This window comes from Netta rufina (assembly GCF_964035555.1).
Source record: "Netta rufina genome assembly, chromosome: 3".
Classification (NCBI taxonomy): Eukaryota; Metazoa; Chordata; class Aves; order Anseriformes; family Anatidae; genus Netta; species Netta rufina.
The window spans coordinates 19,497,280-19,523,909 of NC_140125.1; the positions used below are offsets into that span (position 1 = coordinate 19,497,280).

At 44.1% G+C, this 26,630-nt stretch overlaps 1 protein-coding gene across 2 annotated transcripts; it reads right to left on the reverse strand.

The window, feature by feature from the left end:
* Window positions 1-1,894: 1,894 nt before the first annotated feature.
* On the reverse strand, window positions 1,895-26,302 carry PSEN2 (presenilin 2). 2 transcript variants are annotated; one of them, XM_084284589.1, is made up of 12 exons: window positions 26,209-26,302; window positions 21,750-21,950; window positions 20,799-21,028; window positions 19,452-19,593; window positions 18,781-18,848; window positions 17,628-17,848; window positions 16,898-16,996; window positions 15,010-15,087; window positions 13,313-13,432; window positions 12,643-12,761; window positions 10,705-10,904; window positions 1,895-2,667 (listed from the first exon to the last, which is right to left on the reverse strand). In XM_084284589.1, the coding sequence occupies exons 2-11, from the start codon at window positions 21,891-21,893 to the stop codon at window positions 10,749-10,751; spliced, it is 1,377 nt and encodes a 458-aa protein (XP_084140715.1). In that variant the 5' UTR covers window positions 21,894-21,950; window positions 26,209-26,302; the 3' UTR covers window positions 1,895-2,667; window positions 10,705-10,748. The 2 variants fall into 2 exon arrangements, with proteins under 2 accessions (XP_084140715.1, XP_084140716.1); XM_084284590.1 differs by lacking the exon at window positions 26,209-26,302 and adding an exon at window positions 22,687-22,784.
* Between the last annotated feature and the right edge of the window lie 328 nt (window positions 26,303-26,630).

Genomic DNA, 26,630 nt, shown 5'->3' on the forward strand with positions numbered 1-26,630 from the left:
TAGCTAACTAGTAGTCTGAACTGAGGACCTCAATCCACACTGAAGGACCTACTTCAAAGCTAGTGGGAGGTGCAGGTTCTGTGAAGCTGTGAAGGACACAGAGGATCAATGGTCTGCTACAAATGCGTGTAGCGGTTCAGCTCTGCAGCCGGTGAATATTGCTGTTGATCTGTCAGTTCCAAACTTCCCTGTTCTATGTAGTGGGACAATTATATCCCTTGCCTTCATCTATTGACACCAAAGGTGATTTGGCTGGTATTTACGAACACATAAAACCTTGTTTAAATATTACAGAAATTCCTTTATGTGTTTTGTTTGCTTATTTTAAATAAAAAAATGGCATCCCACCAAAGCCCCAGCCACCTTCCTAGCTGAGCCATGAGATGTTCTCTGCCAGCCACAACAGACAGCTGCAAGTAATCTTGTTAAAACGTGTTACTTTTATGTCTGAGAACTGGATGGAGACTGGATGTGGTAGGTGATACAAAAATGTGACTTTAATAATGTACTAACCTCAAAAAGTTTTGTCTAAAAATATGTAGTCAATACTGACATTTCCAGGAGTGTATACAAATTAATTATTAAATTTTTGTTTAAGTCCATACCATTTTCTCTAAAAGAAAGGTAATCTTTACCTTCCTCAGAAAAGAGAGATATTTGAGACATCTTTCTTTGAGGACACTCTTTTATCTAGAGATGTACTGAATTTGGATGCCAGTTCCAAGTTCGTGCGTAATGCCACCTAACTTGCGTCAGGTCAGCATTAATTGTGAAATAATGTCTTACTCACTGTGCTGAGCATGGAGAATTCCATGCGTTTCTGCATGAGCACACTGTCATAATTTGAGATGTAGGCAGAACAAGCAAGGGATAAAGCTCTCCCAATCTTTCCAAGACAGGCCTGGCTGGTTCACTTTATTCCCATGTGGTAAACCATTCTTCCTGCTGCTGTTTAATTTGCATCTGCGTTGGGTTTATGTGGCAAGTTTTAGTAGCAGGGGTCTGCAAGGGTGGCCTCTAAGAGAAGAGTCCAGAAGCTGCCCTGTGTCAGATAAAAGCCTGCAGCCCGTGGAGAGGAGCCCATGCAGGAGCAGGAGGTCTGGGGGGAGCTGCCGTTCACCCATGGGGGACCCGTGCTGGAGCAGTTTGTTCCTGGGGGATGGACCCCAAGGAATGGAGCCGTGTGGGAGCAGTGCTTGAAGAGCTGCTGCCTGTGGGCAGACCCCCAGGATCAGTTTGGGAAGGACGCCCAGGCCACTGCATTCTGGTTTTGTGCCCTTCACCAGAAGGTTGTAGATAAAACAGCAGAGACACCCACTTTGAATCAACTGTCAGAGTTTCTGTAGGAGCTGATCTGCTAAACATGCAATGCAAACACCTGCTAGATTAAGCCCTTGCAAGCAGGGTGGCTAGAAGAAACCTAGAAGACTTTCCTGTTAAAAACTAAACTCTGGCATCCATTGATGCCTTAGTGCCTCCAGTATGACGTGGCAGCAGAATGAGGCTGTTGCATGTTACAAGTTTTTACTTCAGTGTCTAAATCCCATTTCTGTAATTTCTGTGTTATGTACTTATTTCCTTTTGCAGATCTGCACAGTGCAGATCTGAATTTACAGAGCAAGCATGAGCAGCATTAAGAAATCTGTCACATTACGTCTTTGGTACTGCAACTGTCATTTGCTTCTCAAATCTTATCCAGTATTGCCACATTCAATCAGCTTTCAACAGATTTGCTGCCTTACCCAAAAATGTGATCGCTTCTAGGAAGATTCTTATATCAATGAGGATTATATATCAATCTTTTATTAAATTATAATACAACTTGTAATAAATTTGAATATAATACAAATTACAATCTAGATACAAACACTATAATGATAGATCTATTCTCAAGTATAATACAATACATAAATATAATGGAAATTATAATAATCAAATTATAATTAGAGTGAGTCACACTTCCCCAGAGCTTTCTCCTCACTGATCCTAAAATGGTTTATTGAAGATAATTTACTTCTCCAGATATCCTGATTTTACAAGTCAGAGGTCAGTACCTTACCCAAGGTCAGTGGGAAAGTTTGACATAGCAGCCAGAAGTTACGGCTCCATAGCAAATGCTTCAGTGGTGCCATCATATCTTTACCTCGTATTGCCCACCGATACTTACATAACGAAGGGCTTAATGATGCAATTTCAGGGGTTGCTCACATTTCATGACCAGCTCTGCTGCAGCTCTTGGTAAAAGCAGCAAGAAGGACGTGGCAAGGAGCGAGTCCAGGCCTCTTTAAACGTGACTTCCAGCAGGCCCTCTATCAGCCTTTAGGTAAGGTTGCTTTTCTCCTCCTGTTTGCTGCTTTCTGAGGAAAGTCTGCTCAGCAGATAGCAGCTTGCTGCTTATTGGACATCAGGGAACACCCCCCACACCCCACCCCCCCAAAAAAAATTCTCTTCCAGTTCTGATGTTGACTGCTTTGAAGAACGCAGAGAAAGTTGGCTTCTGTTAAAGCCTTGTACAAAGTGGCCAAGTTCCCAGGCATACGTAGAGAAGAATTGGTCAGACTGTCTCAGCTTCTAAAAAAAAGTTAGAGAACCAGAGCCTGGAAAGATCTTCAGTCCCTGCAGTTAGAAGGGCTCCAATGCAACAGGAGTGGTAGGCAGACAACTAACCTGCAGAAAGAAAAAGTTGATGGATTCTCAATTAAGCTAATATTGGTCTTGTCATCAGGTTGACGAGCACCCAGGCTATTCAGAGAACACTCAGAAATCCTCTTACACTGGACAGGCCCAATCTGTTCCTCTGACCACAACAATATGTGCACCACCATCCTTCTCCCACATTTGTGTAGCTAATCACAAGGCAAAAACTACTCTGGAAATGCTTCCCTCAGCTACTGAAGCTCTCATAAGCTACCTCCTAAGGGGCTTTACCTCACGTTCATTCATCTTTTATATAGGGCAATTTCTTCAGGGAAGGAGGATTGTCTTATCTGCCTGATAAATTTATTGATAAATTGGTGTCCCACCAACCTAACACTGTAATGATGACGAATCGAAACAGCTCAAGGAGAAGCCACTGGACAGGTGGCTTGGTTTCAGTAGTTAACTTCTGGGTATTTCAAAACTTTGGCACGTTTCAGTGACACTGTTTGTATCTCATGTTATTTACAAGGCTTTACAGCCAAGAATGAGAGCAACAGCCTTGTAAAGAAATGAGATCTCTCTGAGTCAGTCAGGGGTAAATTCACATCCAGGATCATCCCAGGATCCAAACGATGAGCTATTTTTATAACGCTTAGGACTGCTCTAATTCCTGAACTGTGTATTTTCACCCCAAAACATCAAGGCATTCTTTGTACTTGGCCTTTTCTCTCTTCCCTCACTCCAAAGGGAAGGAGACAGGGTTCAACTTCATTTTGCCGGTGAGAACTTTAAGCTGATTTAGCGCTGTTGGAAGGAGTCAGCGTAGCAGTTCTTGTGACAAACGTTTTCTGTCCAAGAAGATGCAGTGCAGGGCACGAAATAGGTATTTCACGAACCTCCACCCCCATTTTCTCTCTGGAGCTGTCAGCTAACAGCCTCGCTCTGCGTAGCTGGAGGAGGCAGGGAAAACCAGTGGGGCTGCTGGAAGGCTGAGCCCTCCTGCTAGCAGGAAGTGGGCAGGAGCTGCTGCGAGGTTACACAGCCTGGCTTTTGACAGAGCCTTTGTGGCTAGTGCTACATGGCTCCAGGGAAGTGACTATGCGCCACTGACCTCTACTAGGAAGCCGTGGCAGGCCCACTAATGCTGGGATTATCTTTAATAATTGTTTGGAGAGTAAGTAGCAAGGCTACTTTTCAGGCATTTCACAGAGCAGCTTCCCGGATTTTCAGGGACGTGAGGCAGCTCACAGCCTCTTTGTCTTGCACCAGGGCATGCCCCTGCCCTCCACCACACACACAAATTCTCACTGGGTCAGATATCATGATTTCTGTTCCGCTGGGAGAAAAGACCTGTTGCAAAAATGTTTTCTCAAAGTGGAAATTTGTATACAGGTACGTGGATTATTTTTTTCTTTACATTATGAAAGAAAAGAGAAGTGTTACTCTCTAGATGGGGTGGTAACAAGTCACGACAAACCACAGCTGCAAACATGTTTATCGCTGACAGAGGACTGCTGGAAAAAGGTGTGTGGCACACCACTCTTACCGCCACGCTATGTGTGCCTGTGGTTTGTGCCACTCACCCTTCCCTCCAAATTTTTCCACATGGGCACAGAATGGGTTCTGGGTACTTTAGAAAGTTGGAGGCAAGCCCACGGGAGCGGAGTATGCTGAGAGAAGGACAGAGTCAGGTGGAGAGGCTGCAGATAGAAGCACTAAATGGAAGAAAGCGATACTAGTCCTTGTCTTTGGATAGGTTTTGGGACAGTGCACCTGGCCCCTGTCACCTTAGCAATTAATCACAGAGTCACAGAAGAGCCCAGGTTGGAAGGAACCTCAGGAGATTATCGGGTCCAACCTTTTCTTAGAAAAGGGAGCCTAGATGAGGTTAGCGAGCACCCTATCCAACCCCATCTTGACAATCTCCAGTTATGGGGACCCTACCACATCTCCCTGGGGTGGTTGTTTGTTGTTCTCAGTTTAAAGAATTTCTTTCTTACATCATTTGCTAGACAGATCAGTTATTTCTGCTCTTTGTAAATGGCCTTTGCTTGTATAGGTTGGTGAGTGCTTTGCCCTCTCCTTCTGCCACCTGACTGATTACACGTACCTCACTCAGTCCTGCAGAAACACTCTACATTAGGGAAGGGAGTAACCGTGAAGAGATGCCTCTGAGAAACAACCACGGACAGGTTGAGAGCTCAACCACCCAGATGTCTGCTGGTAAAACTACTGTGAGCAATCCAGGAGATTCCAGAGGACATTGAGGAAGAGTTCCTGGTCCAGGTGTTAGGCAAACCAACCAGAGAAGCGTTACTGGTGCTCACCAGTGTGGAAGAGCTCATCAAGGAGGTGAAGACTGGAGGCAGCCTGGGCTGCAGTGACCATCCCTGGTTGAGGCCCTCATTAGGCCCTACCTGGAGCTCTGTGTCCAAGTCTGGGGCCCCCAGCACACAAAGGATGTGGGGCTGTTGGAGGGGGTCCAGAGGAGGGCCACAAAGATGATCAGAGGGCTGGAGCACCTCTCCTGCAAAGAAAGGCTGAGGGAGCTGAGGATGTTCATCCTACAGAAGAGAAGGCTCTGGGGTGACCTCATTGTGACTTTCCAGTACTTGAAGGGGGCTTATAAAAAAGATGGAGAGCAACTCTTTGCTCAATCCAATAATGACAGGATGAGGAGGAATGGTTTTAAACTAAAAGAGGGGAGATTGAGATTAGAGGTTAGGAGGAAATTCTTCACTCAGAGGGTGGTGAGGCACTGGCACAGGTTGCTCAGACAGGTTGTGGGTGCCCCATCCCTGGAGGTGTTCAAAGCCAGGTTAGATGAGGCCATGGGCAACCTGATCTAGTGGGTGGCATCCCTGCCTATGGGGCTGGAACTAGATGGTCTTTAAGGTCCCTTCCAACCTGAGCCATTCTGTGATTGTTTCTGTAATTGAAAACATGGAAAACAGTGATGTGAGAGAGAACTGGCCTAGTGCTTTTCCTGCTCTGCCTCCTCCTGATTCTTCAGGCCCTGCAAAGCAGTTAGGGAGTACCAGGCTTCACACACCATTTATTTCTGCAAAGACCTAACCTTGAGCTGGCCTTGGGAGCTGCCTCTCTGTTCAGCCTGCATTTGACAGGACTCAAAACAGTTTCCAGTTCTGGAAAACTCCCCCTCCTACTCCTTGGCCCCAAACCAGGTTTCTATATCAAGGAGCTTAGCTAGTTCCACTTCATAGTCTTTATATCTATTAAATACTGAGTGATAAATAATACTGAGCACTGACACATCCAAACTGTGCTCTTGGGCACCTGTCAAACAAATGCATTGCATGAAGGAGGAAATAAACAGCTCATATTCACTTAACTCCTTGAGGGCCCAGGGCAAATGCCTGGAAGATAGTGGGAAATGATGGATGATAGAAAACCTGTAGCAACAGGAAGATGTAAAAGGAAGAAGGGTGACTTGTTATTCATGTTTGATGCCCTGATTTTTCCTACATAACCAAGCTTAAACCCAGCATTTACACTCCTACTCTCGCTGTGTTTCCCACTTGTGAAGTTGGAACAGCTCACACCACTTCACCGTTCCTGATAAGGTGAAGGGAGAGCAAGCAAGGATAAATTTAACTAGGGACGCTGTGGTGTGCTAGGAGACATGAATACTATGGGATGGGAAGATACCCTATCTGTCCAGGCTGCCTTCTTATAACGCAACTGACTTCAAGAGAATCAGATAGCTACTGGAGACAAAAGAAGATCTAGCCAGATCCTGCATCCCCCAATGCAGAGAGCTGGAGTGATGTGTACTCTTCTCCCAGGTAAGCAGGACCTGCTGGGACAAAACAGGAGACTGCAAGTGACAGAAGACAGGACAAATCACTAAGTATAATTACTCCTTTGCTTCTTGAAGATGCTCAGAAAAAATGTAACAGTTCCTGGAGAAGCATCTGACTTATACTTGGGATTTGTAGAACTCAAACTAGGGCTGAATTCTTTAGAGGAAAAAACAAACAAACAAAAAAAAAACAAACAAGGAAGAACACAAAATACAGTGTTGTAACAGCAGCATCTCACAGCTACAAAGTTGAACATGGCAGGACACTGAAACCATCTGGTTTTAAATGGATTCTTGTGCAGTTGAGCTCACGCTCATTCAAGGCCTCTCCCCTGCTGTGCCAAAACTGCAGCTATGCTGGGACATGGGGTGCCTGCTAAAAAACCTTGCCATAAGGGAGACTGCAGAACCTTCAGCCTCAATGAAAAACAAGGCACAAACAGAAGAGTGCTTTAAAATGGCTGGTAATTCTCCATATAGACTTACTGCCCTCCTATGGCTGCCAGCAGAGCTGTACTGCAGACACAGAGACCAGGGACTGAGGGAAACAGGCAAGAAAAATAATTATATATTCAATTTAAAAAAAACCTAAGTTATGCGGAACTCACACCACCTGGTTCACTGAAGTACCTAGGAAGGCAAGAACAAAGCAAAGCAATGTACTGGTTTGGGAGTCTGAGGGAGACCACCATATATTTTGTTTTACATGGACAGGGAGCCTTGAACTATTCCTCGCCAGGGTTCAGACAGCAACTGTCAGTAAGTCAAAGAGAGATGGCCTAACAATCTGATGGCCCCGTGGAGATTTCATTAGCAACTGGTGCAGAGAAGGTGTAGACTAACAGACCACTGCTCTTTTTCCTGACTGGGGTAGGAGTGTGTTGTGACCTTGCTGTACTCACTAACCCTTGCTGACCCAGTTTCAGCAATTTTTATACACCGCTTTTGCTGAGACCCCTCACATTGTGATACATCCTTTTCTCTCTGTGAACCAGAGGGAGATGATCTTTCTAGCACAGACTGGCTCCTCACTGAGGTAATTTCTGAAGTTAGGTTTTGCAAATGAGACTTTGAGTATCTGATGAGCGTTGCTGTGGAAGCACAGCATGACTCTGAAAGGTGTCTTACTTCTTGTAGTTTCTTTATGACTGCACTGCTTCTTGTGCATGATTTTTGACGCACAGTAGACACCTTCAACTAAACAACCCCACAATAACAACTGAAACCAAAAGCAACAACAAAGCAGCAAGAGGAAACAACAATTAAGCACAAGCAGAAGCTACATGGTCAGAAGGTGACAACAGCAAATTGATTGCATTGCACAAGCTTTTAACAGAGACACTAAAAGCTGCAAGAAGGCTGTGCATCTCCCAGCAATGATAAGCTTGGGTTTGCATTAGGCAGGCTTACCACTGCATTTTTGTTCCTCGACATAACCTCAATCTTACATGTTAGGGACTGTTGCTATGCCCAAGCCACTTTTCAGACCAGATGCAATGAAACACTCATTTTAGACTGGAGAGGAGATGTGACAGGGATCACGTAGGAAAATGCCAACACATGGCACCTCCCACAGGGCTCTGAGCTGCTGAGTGACAAGGTGGGTGTCATCCTAAGCCTACCTGACCTGACAGCTGTACTTTTTCAGAGCCATATCGAGTATTTAGGATTTCTCCAAGGTCAAAGAGATTGCAGGTTAGCAGAGCATGCAGCAAGGTGAGAGCAGTGACTGAACAGAACAAACAACTTTGCTATGCACACACACGCACGCGCAGAATCAGGTTGTCAAGTTGCAAGATCACTGTGCCAATTTCTTGTGTAGCAGCCACTAAGCTCCTGTTCCTCCTTTCTGAAGGGTGCAAGTAAATTCTGTGCCATGCTGTGCAATGTTAGTATCACAAATAAAACTTCACTTTCATACACAAGTGAAAATGACCAATGAGATGAGAAATCACTCAATATTATTTTAACTCGTGTGTATACACACATTCACACACACACGAGGTGCATCAAGGTGAATACATATACACACTAGTAGTAAATACATAAGCTTTTACACAATTCAACCACTCCAGTTTTTATACAATATACTCCTACCACTTACCAGGACAACATAGTTTGTTACACTGACAGAATACACTGCTCAGTTACCTTGAAAAGTATTTTTTTTTTTTTTTTTTTTTTTTTTAAGTTATGCAGAATTTGATCAGTAAGAGGCCAATCCTTTGGCAAACACAAATCTACAAAAAACTCAAGGATCTTTAATAATCCTTCAGTAATTGAAAGATCCCTCCCTGCCCCCATTCCCTTCACATATCAACTTTATGTGCATAAAAATAAATCATTTTAAACAATATGCTACAACCCTGTTAAGCTAAGCAGGACATTTCTTCTAGTACATATAAATATTTAACATCTTCTGTAAACCATGCAGTCTAAAAATTAAAATCATGATTGCAAGTGATTGTACTATGATTTGGCAACATAAAGAACACAACTTTCCCATAAACCTTAAGAAACAGCAGATAGCTCTAGTAGTTCACATTTAAAAAAAAAAAACTATCAGTAATAATTAACTCTGCCTGCAGTTTTTAAGTCCAAACCTTGCAAATTTAATAAGAAAAATTAAAGAGCAAAAATTACTTGTCCAAACAGAGACACCTACAACTCATAAAAAAAACTTTTTTTTTTTTTAATTTGTTTGAGGCACCTACATGATGTCCTTGTTAAACATAAAAGTAGTGGTTTTTCCAACGGACTTGTTCAAGCTAACCTATCTTAAAAAGGCATAGTTCAAAGCATTATCTAAAAAGTAGCTTCAGACATGAAGTTCTCCATCTCCCAATGACACTGCATTGTTCACAAAACACTATGTAATGTTGTATTTTGAAACACTGATACTGATCAGCTGTCTAAGAAAACAGAGCTAGTTTGTCTATTATACACACCTTAGAAGAAAAAAAAATAAAGTTTGTCTACTTCTAAGAAACTGACATAAAAAGAAATAAGACACCTTTAAAATGTGTAAGAGAAGTGTGATTAAATACATCTAACAGCAAGGTCAAGTCAGATTTTTTGTTTGTTTTTACTGACAAGTGTGATTTTTTTTGTTGTTATGAAGTCACTTAATGCTGTGTAAATATTTCCAGCATTAATGATGCCTTCTGGAATGTAACAGCAGATTAAAGTTTGCTCCCCCGTATTTTGATACAAATTATGACAATATTTTCAAAAGAGTTCCTTTTACATTAAATAGCTATTTTAAAATTCGTAGTAAAAACTCTTCAAACAATAGTACCAAAAATTAAGTAAACCAATCCTCAATCAGTGTAAGAGGACCTCTTCATAAACGGAAGGTAAATCCTCCTCTGGAGCAGTTATAATAATGCACAGCAATGAGACCAAGCTTACACATGAGAAGTTACAGGTCAACCGATTTACTGGAGTTGTGCAGTAATTTCCACCTTATGGCTACTTGGGGATTGTCGTATGGATCCAGGAAAAGTTTTCTGAGAAGCTGAAAGTGCTGTGAGGAGACAGTGCTGTCTTCCCACAGTGAGGATCTGATCCGCTAGAACAGCCAGCCCTGCCTTCAGCTGCTAGCTGCAGCGGTGGATGCACTCAGGAACAAGCCTGATGTTCAGATATCCTACCAGTGACATGCTGTCTAGATCCACCATGGCTACGTCTTACTAGGATCAGAATAAACAGACATTAGGAGCAATTTCAATAGAAATTGTACAAACAGAGGCCAGCTTCTGAAGTTCAGCCTTAGGCATCTGTCTAACGCTCACAACTAGGTGTAGCAGTACTCTGTTCTCTGCATACTGACTGCTGTGCTTTTCTAATTGCAAGTATGACTGACTTTCATGTTTGCACAACACTTAAAGAAGTGTGAAGTGTTAACAATTTCAGAGTACAGTTAAACTTGTCTGCAATTCCGTGGCTAAAATGCCTGAGTTTCTGGAAGCACAGATCAGACCCTTCATCCCTCCAGCGCCCCACACTACATACAGGCTTCCTTGCTCACAGGAGGCTGCATGCACATTAAATAACATACAATTATTTAACTCTGACCTCTCCTTTTCACTGGAGTCCAAGCATTAGAAGTCCTGTGAAAAATCTCAGCTTAACATGTAACTAGGATTTTAGTATGCATCATGTCACAGTTATTGCTTTCTTTACAAATACATGGCACTAGGTGTAAAGTGTTATGACTTATTCCAAACAGTGTACCGTACTTCACAGAAAAGCTTTAAAAAGAATCCTCCAACTCCCTCTTCTTCTAAATATACAGCTGGTGGGAGGCCAGGGTGTCCATGAATGGTCGCACAAGGTTGTCTGTCGAGAAGTAAAAGATCAAGCCAAAGGTGATGGAGATGGGAAGAGCAGGCAATGCTTTCTTAAAAACAGCCAGTAATAAAAGAGTTAAACATAAACCCTGCCAGAGAGAATAAAAAAAACACAAAGAAATAAAGTAAGAAGCCCAAAAACATAAGTCATCAATAACCTAATATATGAATAATAAGCTCTATACACTATACAGAAATTGAAGCCTGCCTGAGCTACAGTGGAATAAGACATTTTTCCCACACCCTCATCTTTCTCACAAGTTGGCCAGATATTTTCTTCAGCAATCTGGAGCAGAGCTGCTTGCTGAGAAAGTAGTGTAAAACAGCTAATGCTGACATACAACTGACCCTGAGAGGTTAATTTATTTTCAGATTATTTTACATTTTGTACTATACCATTATGTATTTGTTACTGATCCAGCAGATACAACTATTTACATCCTCTTGAACTGCATAGATAAGGAGTTTCATTGGAGGGCTCTAATACACAGTGGTGTGTACTTCTTATACCTTCACAGGTTTCAAGGTCTCTTGGGGAAAAAAAGAAAAAAAATATCCCACTGCTGTGCTTTTGACTAGATTGCTTATTACGCTAGGTGAATTCTGTTCTTTATCTTGACAGCAGGCCAAGATCCATCTTTTGGAACATGTCAAAGTTTTTGTAGGTTTTGGATATACAGTACAACTATGTGTATTTAGGTATGGATTAATTCTCTTATCTGAGCCCTTTTTTCTCCCTCCACAATGAGGGAACATCTGAGACAGTGCTCACACTGGGCTCCAAAAAACATCTATTAGCTACAGATCAGCAGTCAGGATCTTTTTAAAGTCAGACTGCAAAGTTGATTGTGATCCAGCTGAGCCTGTGGCTCTGCTCTTTACACGCCTCATGGATGGTATCTGGCCTACACCTACTCCATAGTTTACATCTACATTTAGAGATGTGCTCACTGCAAAGAAACTGCAGAGACCATTTTGGGAAACAGAAAGCTACATATCAACAGAAATATAAAACTGCAAAATGAAGCCAGAATGAATTTAACAGCACTGTAAAAGACAGAATGGGGTATATGGTCTGATGGACAGAAAAGAGAGGTTTCCCCGCAAAGGGACCCTGTGAATGGCCACCAGACACCAGAATATGACGCTAAGTGATCCTATAGGTGTCTCTGACCTGTGAGGTAGGAAAGGTAATCACACTTTTAAAATGCGATAATTTCTAGTTCTTGTGCTTTCTAATCCATGGTTTTCACAAGTGATAGTCACTGTAAGTCTCTCCCCCCTTGGGATCCAAGCAGAGAAATGGAAGCCCAAGAATGACATTGCAATTCCTTTTACCTTATAAAACTCCTGCCATTGCTCTCCTGGTTCATTTCAGTGAAGATACCGGTGTAAATAAGCTAGTTCTTAGTAATGATTTTCTACCTAGGTGAAAACTTGTCAGTGTGTGGTCATTAGACCTGGTAGGTCTAAGTCCTTCAGCAAGCACAGTATGCTAGTCACCTGCTTTTACTGATAATTTTCATGGATTTTTAAGTTTCTTTCCATTCCGTTTTCCCAGCTCAAACCCAAGAATGAAATAGGCCTTAATTCCCTTATGTCACAGTTCTCCTTAGCAAAAGGGAGTTCACCTTTTTGACTATGCTTGCTAATCACGTGGAGTTCACGTCTTTATAGGCCAAGCACTGTGCTAGAAAATCCACTGGTGCTCTCACCCAAATACCCAGGATGTTACCTGCAGTGATGCAGCAGTGCTCAGCTGTTGGTAATTCTGGCAACACTGCTGTGCTAAACAAGACTGTAAGATGTAAGAATTAGCTTACTTACTATAAGAATGGCTACAAAGCAGGCTAGTGTAGTATTCCAGTCTCCACTAGGTGTGGCAGCGGCTTTCCCAACAAGAACACTGTAAAATATGAAGTCTCCAAGGCCCAGCTTCACACCCCCTGTGAGAAGCAGAAGGGAAAAAAAAAGGAAAATAGGCGTTACTTCTCCAGTTTTGCTTCCTCCTGAACATTTTTTTTTCCTGAGGACCAGCTGAAGGTTGCTAGTCCTGGCTACCCACCAACCTGGACCCTTAGCATCCTGCACTGAGGTAACAGGGATTACCTCCACGGCTTACTGAGGGGGTCAGGGATTCCAGTCACCCTCTTCTGTGGTTATTTTTACTCAACTTCATTCTCTGAGGTGCTTCCCTGTGCTGCCTTACAGCTGTGGCAGCTGAGGGACAGAAGAGGAGCGGGATGCAAGGGGAAGAAGGAACTGCTTAAGTTGTCTGCGTAGCCAAGGTATATCACTGGAGCTACAATCCCAGAACAGATACTGCACCAGTAAGAAGTAATACACAGTCCGAGTCAAAACCTTCGTTGCCCAACAAGTCGCAACTTTTCAAATAAACTGGTTAGAGTCAACTGAGTTTGCATGTTAACCACTATGAGTAAAAATGTCAGGCTCTAACCCTGACTGCACCAATAACAAGGTATGAAGCTTCCCTTACTTTCTTCCTCCTCCGGTTCCTCTAAAGAAGTGATGGGGTGGCTTGGAACAGGACTCCTTGTCTCCAAAATCTGGGAGTCTGAGTGTGAAGGGCTACTGTGGTTCTCTCTCTCATCTTCCGCTTGATTCCACAAAAATAGGCCAAGAAAAAGAGGAAAAAAAAGAAACAAGAGGTAGCTGCATTTATAACTTGCTTTGATACACGCAATCTCCACTCTTATGAAGCTTCTCAGGAATAGATAAGCCCTTTGTCTTGGAGTCAGGACCAACTCAAGCACAGGCATTTGCAGAAAACATGTTATTATTTGAAACCATTGAGGAGGCTACACGTTCACAGCTTGTTTGGCAACTACCCAGCAGTTTCAACAAGTGAGTAAATGGAGTAGAAGCACAAAACTAAGCATTGCTCTGTCAGCTATTAAATGCAAAGAGAGTCTTCAACTCGGTTTTCAATCCCTGAATCAAGCTGGTGGGCATGCTGGTATCCACAGCCTCTACAGGCTAGAGTGACAAGTGAAACCAAGTAAAATTAATACATACAGTTATGTCTTTAAGGTGGAGGTGTCAGGTGTTCCCTCGCTGGTAGTATTACCAAAATGGATGACTAGGAAGACTGCCATTTATGAAAAAAATCTGTTCTGAATCACATTGATGTTGGTGTTGGGTGTTCACACAACAGAAATTTCTTTTTTTGGGTTCTATTAAACATGTTTAACACAGTCCTTTCGTTTTTTCCATTCTCAATCAACAGTGCTTTTGGAAGCAGCTGGTATGTGACACATTACTCTATTTGACAGTTCCTATTTTTCAGAAGTACTTATACAAACTTGCCAGTTTTTGGCAATCTGACAGGACACTGCTGCTGCAGATGTGAACAGACTGTGATCTGGGACACACAGAGCTTCCAGAGGGGCATTCAGTAGAACCCAAGGTGCCATTTGCTCCTGCTCTGTGCTTGATTTCAAAGCAGGACTGTGACTGTCGTTCGTTAGTATGTCAGCTATTTTATCTTGAAAATAAGCAAATGAAACAGGACCAGATGGAAAATACTTCTAATGCCACAAATCAGACTTTACTCAAACACCTTCAAAAGTGCTGTTTAACTTGCATTTCAAGAAAATAGAAACAATGGCACACAAATTACCACAGGATCTGATAGAATGTAAACCTGGAACACATCAGCTCCTGCTGGGTAACTGCCCGAACATAAGCTTTACCCAAGGGCAAATGTAAAGACATCCATTTTCTTTGGCAGGGTAAGCTAAACTGGACTTAGAACTAGCTAAGGGTACGTCTGCTCTGTGGCAGTTGCCTGAGTGCAACTCACTAACACACTAAAGTTCACCAGCTCACTGGCATTATATTTATGACCTTATGTTGTAATTAACTATCCCCAGCTGCTAAAAATGTAACAACCACCACCCCACTAGCCCAATACCAGCTTTAACTTCAGTGTATCTGAAGCTGTGTGTTGGACAACACTTCTTTTTTAAATAAAGGCATCCCGAATACTGGAGCTTCCTACACCATCTTTGCTGCCAGTCCAAACACCAGGTTTCAGAACACCATGAAGTTCTGCAACTGATGTAACAATACTGCAAAAAAACATGCAATCTTTGGGATTCAAGACCTTAACATTGAGACCTGCAGTCTCAAACGTGTATTATTTACACAGGATACTGTGACATGCAAGCAAACCTGCATCCCATGTCTGCTGACTTGGTCCTCTTGCTGCTGTGTCTGGCTTTGCCATTCCAACTGTCCATATCATAGCAGCTAAAAGAAAGAGCAAGAAATCAGACGCAAAACATTGGTCACTGTAGCTCAGAGTTCCTACGTATTTAGCTAACCCTACAAATATAAACCCTTCCCCCGTTAATGCTACAACACTGATTCTCAGTCAGTTTCCCTAGTCACTTAGAAGGCAAGGTCAGACAAAAAGGCCGTGCATCTATTCAGTCTTTAAGAAAAGTCTCAGAGCACAAGTCAGTATAGTTTTGTCTGTATCCTGAAGACAGCAAAAATCCCAAATAAGGGTCCTTATCATCTTGGTTTTTTTCCTGGTTTCTGGCTCTTCTATTCAAAGGGAACAGTTGCCCAGGAAATGATGGTAGTACAAAATGTAACCAGAGATTAAGGCAGACGGCATACTCCCCCTCTTCTGCTGAAGGTAAAACACACAAGTGAGGGATTCATTGGAGTTGTCTGAGTGTCTGTTTTCTCCCTGCACTTCTGTTTGTGTTTTTTGTTTTTTCTTTCTTTCTTTTTACTCTTTTCTCCTGTCAAAATATTGGCTATTTTTGTTTTGGTTCCAAGAACAACTGAAGGATGTTTGCAGGTTTTATTCTTGAGATGAATCCCTAATTTACGAAGGGATACAAACCATGGTGAGATACAAACCATGCTGAAGGGGACTCAAATTAGCTTTTTATATAGGAGTACCTCAGTCTCCCTGTTTTTACAGAAGCTAAACTAAACAACAACAAGCCAAGGCAAACACAGTGTCTACTATTCCATTACACACTCAGTCACGGTGATGTTTTTGTATCTGGAGGTAGCCACAGAATGCGGTCTTGCAATGGAAACACTGACGTTCTGCCTAAGAACTTTTTGTTCAATATTTATTATTTGTTGAATTGCATTCTCCTTTAGTAAAACTGTTGTTTGTTTGTTAAATAAAACATGGGGAAAACTTCATCTAGATTGTTTCAGGCCGGTATAACAGAACGTCCATGTGGAACGGAAGTCAGCTGAAGTCAACAGAAGCTCTACTTGGAACATACAAAAGCATTTATATAGCACTAAACACTTGAAAAACTAGATCAGTCAAGTTGTAGGCATCCTCAGCTTGGCACCCAACATTTGGAAATACTGATTCACCTTACAAGTGATGCAATGGAAGCCACTGAAGTCCAGGAAGCACTTGAGCCCAGGTCCTGGAAACGTTAAGTCACCTGCCTTCCAACTATCCCAGTCTTAAGCATACGAATGCCTTTGTGGATACAGGCACAGGATGTCATCATAGTTAAACAGTCCAGGAAATCCAGGGAAGAGAGGACTGATTTTGTTGTCAGAGCAATACTTGACCAGAGCCACTTGCCAGGAGCAGCCAGACGATGAAAAATAAAGCAAATATCTCACACTGCCATCCATACAGTGCACAGAGCAAGAAGAGGCTACAGGAAGAGCTGCAGAGCCTCAAACACTTGAAGTGAGCCTATAAAGCTTATGCAGAAAGAAGATGGGTACTGAGAGGGCATTATCTAATTACGTAACTTTACAAACACTGCTGTCCATGCAAGGCTTTGTATGCAGAACAAAGATTTATATTCTGAGGCTATTCATGGAAAGGTAAATCTACTTTTGAACATTTCAGTTTCACAACGCAAATCTGCCCGCCCCTATGGCTAATTAGGGTTAATATCATTGTAACTGATAAGGTCTTCTACAAATGGTCTGTTCCAGGACATAAACGTGCACCGATCTGAGGGGAAGGAAATAACTAAAATAGCGCTTACTGGTTCAACACAGAAAAAGGTTTCAAGCACATTGTCGTTAAAAACATTAATATTTTAATCTTACTCACAGGAATATATCAATGCAGGAAAAATGGGCTCATTTCTCTCCTGTGCAGTTTCTACCAGCATTCTCAGTGGCCCCTTAGGGCAGAGAACAGCCATCAGATCTGCAGAGAGAAAAGGAACAGACAATCTTACCATAAACTGTCATGCATATTTTGCATTCCTGCTCTTTGAAAAGCTATTCCTCCCTCAAAATGACATCTGTCGATATTAACCAGATGATTTCCTGCATGGTGACTTCTGCTGCTGTGCAACTGTAGCTGCTAGTCTCTGAAGATGATGCTCATTTAAAATACCATCCCCCAAGGCTTAATGTGACAGTAACAGTTTTCATTGTATTAATCCTACAAAAAATCCTAAATTTCTTGAGAGCAACACATTATTCATTTGAAAGTAGATGACAGGATTACATTAAATTGTTAAATTTAATTAGCAGAGAACTGGAGGTACTTTGCTTATGTTCATCGATCCTTTACTATGTATGCTGACTATTTTTCAACCTTTGGTCAAGTTCCTCTTTGCATATTCTCTCTCCTGGTCAGAGCTCCTCACCAAGCTGAATATTACCTTCCAGATACATCATCCTGCAAGTTCTCTTCAAACTTTTAACTGAGAATTTTTTAAATAAAAAAAAAAAAAACAACAACAACAACAACAACAAAAAAAAACAAAACTATTTTAACTCCAAATAATCTCTCCACAAGCCACACCTTCAGAGTCACAGACCAGACTTACCATAGATGGAGATTGCACCTAGAATCACCCATGCCGACCACTCAGGTAGATACTTAATGAAAACCAGTGCCATCAGAGCACTGATCATAATGAGATATGCTTGCTGGAGCTGCAGGGGGCCTTTCCAGTGGATGCAAATCATCCCAACAGCTCCAAAATTCCAGATGACTAGAATGACTGTGGGGTAATCCATGGCCACATTGTATGTCTTCAGTACTTCACTGGAAGACAACAGTGAAATTTAGCTGAGCAATAAAAGCAACCGACATGCAAAGCACCTTGCTAGATCTACTCAAACAAGCAAGCCTCCTACGACACCAGGAGGAAGCAGGATATAAGCAGATGTCATCTCAAGAGGGGAACCAGCCTGGCAGCCAATTGTTGCTCTTAGTTCTGCGTTCCCTCTGCAGGACATGGGTGTGCTGTGTGTGGCAAACACTACACTGCCTTAGTCCTGAGGTCAACGGTGATCCCAAGGATCTGAGCAGGCCAGATTTCAAGTCAAGATTTAACGTAGGTAAAGACTGTTGCACAGTCGTGAGCCTAAGAAATCATGTGCAAGTCATCCCACCAGAAGCATGACGGGATGCATTTCAATATTAAAGATAAATAAAAAAAAATATATAAGCAAGTGTCTTTGGAAAGTTGAAAGGTTGCTTCTTTCTCAACTTGGAGCTAAGGGAATGAGTTTGAAGAGACGCAGCCTGAGGATAAAGGCAAGACAATCCAGAGAACCAACTCAACACTAAGTTCCTTTCCACTTGGTTCTCAGAGGCTGAAGACACACTGAAGGCATGTTTTGGGAACCTCCATCTAGCCAAACCATCTGTGACAACATCTCTAGAAACAATTGATGAGAGATACCCCAGGATGTTGGTAGTTTATACCAGTATCTCCTGAAAGTCACTATCAGTGTACCTCTGTACAACAAAGTTCAGCCAGTTCAGTTCATGTTTGTAGTATCACTTCCCTATGAAGTTTTGTAGAGTAACTACTGTAAAATCAGGCATTGCCCATTAAACATCTTGTTTTTCATCAAAAAAATTTAAAAAAATGAAGGAGAGACATTCAATTCATTACGTTAGGGATTTTCTTCAAACAGAAAAAGAGGGTAGTTCTGAACCACTAAGTTACTTGCAACATTTCTACTTACCCGAGATATATGTAGGTGAAGAGGAATAGCAACATCAAAGAGGACAGGATTAGCCAGCCATGGATGAACTATTAAGGGCAAGAAAATAGAGTGATTGAAGGGGCTGTTCCCCCTGCACAGGCTGCAGTGCTGCATGCACTACTGACAGACCTTCCTAATGTCCAACAGCCTTTCCTTCTTCACTTCTCCTCCAGTTTCCAAAGACCCTCCTTCCCCACAGCTGATGAGGGAAGATTGCAGCCAGTTGCTCCCAGTTCTCCCAAACTCATTCTATATTCTACCCTTCTCTTCCACCAGCCTCCACAGGCAAAAATGAGACTAGTTCCCACACAGTTTGTCCAAAACTTCAGAAGGCATTCGCCTTAAATGGCACAACTGAGTCCTTGAGTACAAGCTGCAAAACTTTTTGACCATAAGGAGAGGACTCAAACCTGACTAGCACAAATAACAGCCTGTTTCTAACATCCTACCATTAGTGGCAAATGAACAGCAAAGCGCGTTCTGAGGCACACTCTAACACTGCTAGCAAAGGCTTCTCTACAAGAAAATTGCTGCCATGACTAAATTGTGGACTAACCTGTGCAGTGCCTTTATTTCTCCCTGACAGACAAGCCTCACTCGAACCTGCTCACAGCAAGCACGCAGCAAACACTCGGGCACGAATGCTTTACCTTGTAGCAGCGGTACTTATACAGAACAACGAGGAACACGGTCATTACAACAATGACGCTGATCATGATGATGGTGTTCAACACCGAGTTCAAGAGACGCTGGCCCACAGACGGGGTGTCCTCGCTGAAGGGCGTGTAGATCCTGCAGTATAAAGCAAAGCCACATCAAGCACGTATATTCCCATCTAACTAGTTGTCCCAAGATAAAAACAGATCAGGGCAGGGGGGAAGAAAGGTAGGAATGACTTCCAAGGACGGTAAACATCAGGTGTATCCTCTGGAGGGGCCGGGTTCCAGTTAGTTATCAGCTACAGATTAGTGCTGTTTAACCAAAGCGCACTACCACAGAGCAGCTGCGTCTGGCAGAGCTCTAAAGAAAAACAGAGCATAAATGGGAAAATAGTGAGAGGACACGGGGGAATGGTTTTAAACTAGAAGAGGGGAGATTTAGGTTAGATGTTAGAAGATTCTTCACTCAGAGAATGATGAGGCACTGGTACAGGTTGCCCAGGGAAGCTGTGGATGTCCCATCCCTGGAAAGCTTCAAGGGAAGGTTGGGTGAGGCTTTGGGCACGCTGACCTAGTGGAAAGTGTCCATGCTCATGGCAGGGGGGTCAGAACTAGATGATCTTTAAGGTCGCTTCCAACCCAAGCCATTTTATGATGCTATGATAAATAAGTTTAGCAACTTCTCTTGAGACCACTAATTTCTATTCTATATCTCTGGACCCTCTCCATGATAACAACAAGGATGCATCCCAGGTGCTGTCCAGCAAGTGGGGACTCTTTCTTTCTACAATTTTCAGGAGTGTCTTGGGCTTTTTTACCCCTTCTTATCATGCCACCACCCCCTCCATTTTCTTTTCTTTGGTTCCATTCCTCCAGCCACCATGTGAAGTGCTGTTGGAGCACTGGGAATGGTCTCGAGCAGGCAGGAAGAGCTGGATGGAATTATGTATCCACACCATGAGTCTCTGGGAACCAAAAATGTCATCAGGAAATGAGACACTCATCCAAATGAACATGTTATTCCCTGACTGTTGCCAGCCAGCGGGTGAACAGACCAGGAGGTAAGCCCGGGCCTTTTATACTGCTGTATGAAGTGATTTCATTCCTAATGATAGTGCTAATGAATCCATATAATACAGGTATGGAAAAAAATTACTAAAGCAAGCTGTGTTCATCTGTGTAAGACCTTGGTATGCTTACAGAGCCATCTTTAGCCATGTAAAGGCTCTCCCAGCCTGCCAAGGAGGCACGCTGTGTACGTAGGTGTATGTGCACGGAGTGTATGTGTAATGCCAGGGATCCCACGTACTCAGAGGCTGTTTTGAAGACCCCACTTACAGCTGCCCGTTTTTCTCCGTATAGAAGCGCACTGACTTTATGGTGGCGACGACAACAATCATACAAAGGGTGACAGGCACAAAGAGCATGATTACATGCTTCGCTCCATATTTCAGCGTCAGTTCCTCGTCTTCGTTTTCCAAGGCGCTCCCTCGCGCTCGAACTCCCGAGTCAGACACATCCCCATCAGCAACATTGTTAGGGCTGCGGCTGCTGCCTGCGTGCCTCTTCTGAAAAGAAAAAGTTATCACATATATAAGATCCTTTCCTTGCATTCAGAACTTCATTCCACTATTTCATGAGGCTGCGGAGGCCACCACAGCACACCAACTTGTTCCTAGTAGGACGGTGCCAACTGAGCAATGCAATTAGAAATTCCCTTACAAATAGGCTGCAACAGTTTATAAACCAAACCCACAAATATCTAAGGGCCTCTTCAGTGCATACAGAGAGAGGTTGACACATGCATATGAAGGGTGAAGTGCACAGAACTGGGAGGGAACAAATTTCATCAGAGGTGGCATAAACCTGACCAGATCCCACTCCCAGAGCACTGCTGAGCTTGTTTTACCACAGTACTTCACTGACAGTAGGACTAGATTCTGTCCCAACATTTGCTGCATTTGACCTGAGCAGACAAAGGGTTTCTGGCAAAACAAGAAGGCTAAAAAGGATATCCTGCACGAGTTGTATGTGCATCAGGTCCTGATTAAAAGCTTGTATCTTTACCAAAAGGAAGGAAAGGGGAGGAGTATATACAGAGATAAAAAGTGAGGAAAAAGTCACAGTGGAGGAAATGGGAACAGGCAGTGCAGCTGCTGGCCAAGAGAAGTAACACTGGCCAAAGCCAATCCTAAACGTCTGCCTCTGCTGGGATGGATTGAGGGGTAACAGGACTGCATTTATCATCATACCCCATTTCTTCAGTGCCCGGGGAGGCTGCATACTCACCCTATGTATCTGCGCTTCCCCTGCTTCTGAGGCTTGCAAGCCATCTTGGTAGGAAGGTATTGGAGGGCTCTCTGCAGACATCAGGGATGTTCTCTCGTTACAGGTCTCATCCTCACTGTCCGAGTTGTTCATGAACGTGATCATCGTCACTTTCCCGGGGAGCACTCACTCCGGAGAGGCACAGCCAGGAGCTACTCACGGCTGAGAAAACAAGCAAAGCCAAAGAAAAGAGAAAAAGAGTGAGCACTACAGCGCAAACAACTGGGAGTCTGAAGAGGAAGCACAATCTCAGCAGGCTTCATAACTCCATCTCCTTCTGATAGCTGATTTAGCCTGCTGGCACATCAGGCACAACAATCTTCAGTTAAAGTATCCTGCAGCCAGGGGAAACAGCAAAATGCAGTGCTGAACCAACTGCACCTAATCCACCGAGTATTTTTTTCCCCTCTGCCACAGCTGCCACAGTTCCTGCCTCTGTGCTTGGCCTCCTCCATGAGCAGTACACCCAGACTTTCACAGAGGGGGTTTCCCAGTGCTTGGTGTTTGTTTTGTATGAGCCAAACAAGGCTTCACCTCGAATGCTGCCTGGCTGCCAGATAGCTAGGAGAGCTCAGCTCTTACACAACACTCCTACAGGCACCAGCAGGTAGCAGAAGTTTCTTAGTAACCTGGAGCCTCGGCTTTACATAAGCCACTGAGCAGGAGTTACATGCTGCCTTCCGTATTATGGCTGCTGATCACCCAGATGAATTTCATAAGCAGTTCTTCCCTCTGCCCAAGGGCTGTGGGTAAATAAAGGGGAAGAACTTGGCCCTTTAGGTGAGCCGCTACTTTTTCCTCTTATATTGACTTGTGCTTAAAAGCAAACCCACTTGGATGGGCAGCAACTTCAAATATAGAAGTGGAGACTTGACATTTTTGGCCTCTTTCCACCTACCGCTGTGCAGAGAAGTGAAGAAAGCAGTGGCACAACGCAGAAAGGAAAGGAACAGCTCTTCCTTGTAGACACTGGAGATAGGACCTGCACTGTCCTGGCTAAAGCTAGTGCAGAACAGCCCTGAAGCCATGATTTCAGGTAGCTCTAAATGGGATTGATACGAAAATTCCTTTTATCGTTTATTAAGGCAGCTTAAGAAAGCAACTGGAGTAAAGAAGGATAATTCAGGCACCTGATTCTCAGCCACCTACCCATAAGAAAACCAGACCCCTAACACATTGTAAAGCTGTAACACCTACGAGAACAACTCTCCTCTGCTGGATTTTGACCAGGTATCCCCCCCCAAAAACAAACAAAAAAGCTCCCCACACGAGTGTATCTCAGGCAACCTAACCAACTCAGGGGAGGAAGCTGAAGCAGCCACATGACTTGGACACAGCCACATACATCTGAATTAAGCGTTCATGGTCTGACCAGTAGACTTCGCTGTCTACCAGCCAGCTTGAGAGGCTGGAGTAGATGCTTCAAAGCTCTGTGAGATTCTAGCTTCTCACTAGAGGGCCTGAAATTCACTTCAAGAGAAGGAAAGAGGGAGGAGTGGGAGATTCCCCCATCTTTCACAGCATCCTGAATACACTGGTCACCTTCAAAACATTTCAGAAAGCAAACTCAATCTGCCCAAGCGAAACACTTTTCAGACATCTGCTCCTTTCATGCCTTCTCTTCAAGCCTTTTCCTCTCATTCAATTCCTCTTTCAGTGATAAAAAATAGTACATTTATAGGAACAAATGCAGGGACAACCCTCAAGCCAGGCCTATCAGCTTCACAGTAGCTGTGTTGCGGTGAGCTGCCTAACACTTCCCTTTTTGTGCCTTTTTTTTTTTTTTTTTCTCCTTACAGAGCCCAAAGTCTCCACTCCCCACTGTTGCTCAACACCTTCTGAGCACGTAGGGGCTCACAGTTTACAGCTGAGCCTAGATTCTGCTTCAGTTGTAAGAGTAAAGTTTACTCTTTCAGCATTTGGGACCAATGTTTAAGTTTTAACTGCATAAAAATATCAAAGACCTTTTAATCCCAGTATTTCAGAAACTGCAACACCATTTTTGCTATGTGAGCATGGCATTATTGCAGAGACTTCAGAAGGGACAGCCAATTAGCCTACTTTCACCATCCTAGTTGTACCCACTGGAAGAATTATACAGGTAGCAAAAACACACCAGTAACTTCTAACCCTCATGATTACATGGCAAGAGTCTCCTGTTGTAATATTGCCAGACATTTTCTGTTATTCTCTCTCAAAAAGGATAAATGCAAAGACGCTACAACGCTTCTCATCTCCAAAGTTGTATTCACAGGTACCTGAAAGTGACCTAAATCTGTGCTACTGCCAATGGGGTTGTCCCAGCACTCTGTCTCTTGTGCCAGCACCAGGTGCTCATCAGCAACCCAGTTCTTTCGAAGAGACAACAGGTGCTTGTTTGCCATAGCTTTCGCTGAGCCAGGTTTCAGTATGACAGGCTCCCAGGCTGGCTGCCCAAACAGCCCCAGTTCCAGCGCCCAGAGGAAACAGGAGCACAGGGCCAAGCAGGGCTCTTTGATGAACTTACAGAGACAGGAGCCCTCTGCCCTACCACCAACCCCAGTGCAGTTTGTCTAACACCACCGTTTACCCCTGTGAGTTGCACTAACTGGCACCAAGGCTGTGCTGGCCGCCAGACAGAGCTCTGGTTTACACCGTCACTGATTTCAGGGAGGAAGGACCAGGCTGGTCACTCACAGCCACACACTCAGCACAACCTTCTTTCCTGGAGATGGTTATTTTTCTGCATGACACCAAATAGATCAGTGCATACAGACCATGTGTTTCCCTAGACTGAGCTGAAGAGGGGAAAGGACAGATTAGGAAAGCAAAGTAGGGGGCTGAGACAAGCACAATTGCCTTCTGGCTATACCACAAGAGGAGCTTTCAGAGGGATGAAATGCAAGCTGAATTTATATCCACATGACAGAGCATGGTCTACTAAATAAAGCCAACGAAGGACAGAAACACCGGGTGCCAGACAGTCTTCAAATTGACCCAGTAAGCCACAGGACATCAGGCAAGGTTTTCCTCTGTGGATAGATACAAACTATTAATACACATTAAAAAAAAAAATCACAAGATGTTTAAGAACCAAAAGACCAAACTCTCAAAACCACATAGCAGAAATGAAAGGGGACAAAAACTAGGTCAGTAGTTAAGCACTGCTTATAACAGAGCAGCTGAGGTGAGACTACAGCGAACCCTATGTTATAGCAGCCTTGTGAAGCCTACAGGGAAGCAGAAGTTACCATTTCTCTCTTTCTGTATATCTTTTGTGCAAGGGATCTCTCTCAACTGGGATAAATCCACTCTATCAATTACACTGAAATGGGGCCAATTCAAACTAATATGAGGATCTAGCCCTGGCTTGCTTTTTAATTTCATGCTACAGCATCACTGTGCTGCAACAAAACCAAGTTGTTTGCAATGTTTTTTGTCCTTGATAAATATTACCAGTGTAGGGTATAGCACAGAACAGCTGCTGCTGGCTGGCATAATATTTAGTAATCCACTTGAGATTTTTAAACTCCTCCATATATATTGTTCTCTTTGGTAGCAATCAGATGAAGAGAAGCAGTTTTCCTTTGCTACAGTTAGACAAGGAGAAAGCTTTGAGCTGACACTGACGGCCTGATGTTCTAAGTTTCACCTGTAATCACAGCTGCTGGTTAACATACAGAGAAGAAAAACATTTTCAGTAATTCCAAGTGGCAGGATAACAATTAGGAGGAAAAATTTCCAGATTGGTGCCAACAAATAAAGCCAAAGCATACACGCTAGCATTACTTTCCCACAGAGAGGCACGACACGCAGCCACGGCGTTACTCTGCTGACAGCGCTGAAACCAGACCCTTCCCCAAGAAGGTCAGAAGAATTATTTTGCCAGCCCTAGGCCCAAACCCGTAGCAGTCAGTATGAGCGGACACAGACCTACACACACCAGGGACACCTCAAAGCCTGGGTCCAACCTCACACGGAGGAGCAGCTCCCAGCACTGGTCCTGCTGGTGGTGCCCCAGGGACACACCGGGGACACCCGGGCTGTCCTCCTGAACCGTGTCTGAGGGCTCAGGGCAGCAGGGGCAGCTAATATGGCCCCACCACAAGCTGCCCCAAGGAGACACAGAGGTGCACTACAGCTCGGCTGGCCTGCAACGCGGGGCCAGCTTTGTTGTCCACCTACACACACGGCCAGCCACCTCTGCGCACTCAGAAAGAGACACAACAGACGCTTTATCACTCCGGGAACGACAAATACAGACCATTTTCCATTTCATACGCGCACATATACACATAACCACACACAGATCCTTCCCAGGATGACCCAGCACAGCCGCCGGTCCCACACCCCCCGCAGCGGTGCCGCCGAGCCACCCCCAGCCCAGCCCAGCCCGGCTCAGCTCGCCTCAGGCCCCCGGCCCCACAGCCCCGATGCCCACCTGCGCTCGGCCCGGCCCGGCTCGGCTCCCTTCAGCCCGGCTCGGCCCTGCTCGGCCCTGCCCTTCCCTCCATTGGCCCCGCAGCCTTCCGTCCCCACCCCCGGCCGAAGGAAGGGTGGCGCCCGCCATCCCCATTTACCACAGCAGCCGCCACTCGGCCGCTGCCTCCGCCCCTCCGCCGCCTTCCTGCAGGAGGCGAGGGGAGGCGCCGTCCCTCGCGCCAGTAATGTTAGCTGAGACCAGGGTGTTTTTGGGGCATTTAAATGTGTATAGCCGGCCTTCGATAATGGGAGAGCGATGTGAGGGTGTGGGTTGTTACCGAAATAAAAAGGCAATAGGGAGCGCGGCAGAGAGACTGGGGGAAATGGCCAAGACTTGGAGCTCGGTCTGACCTTCGCTTGCCTCATGGATCAGGGGTGAAT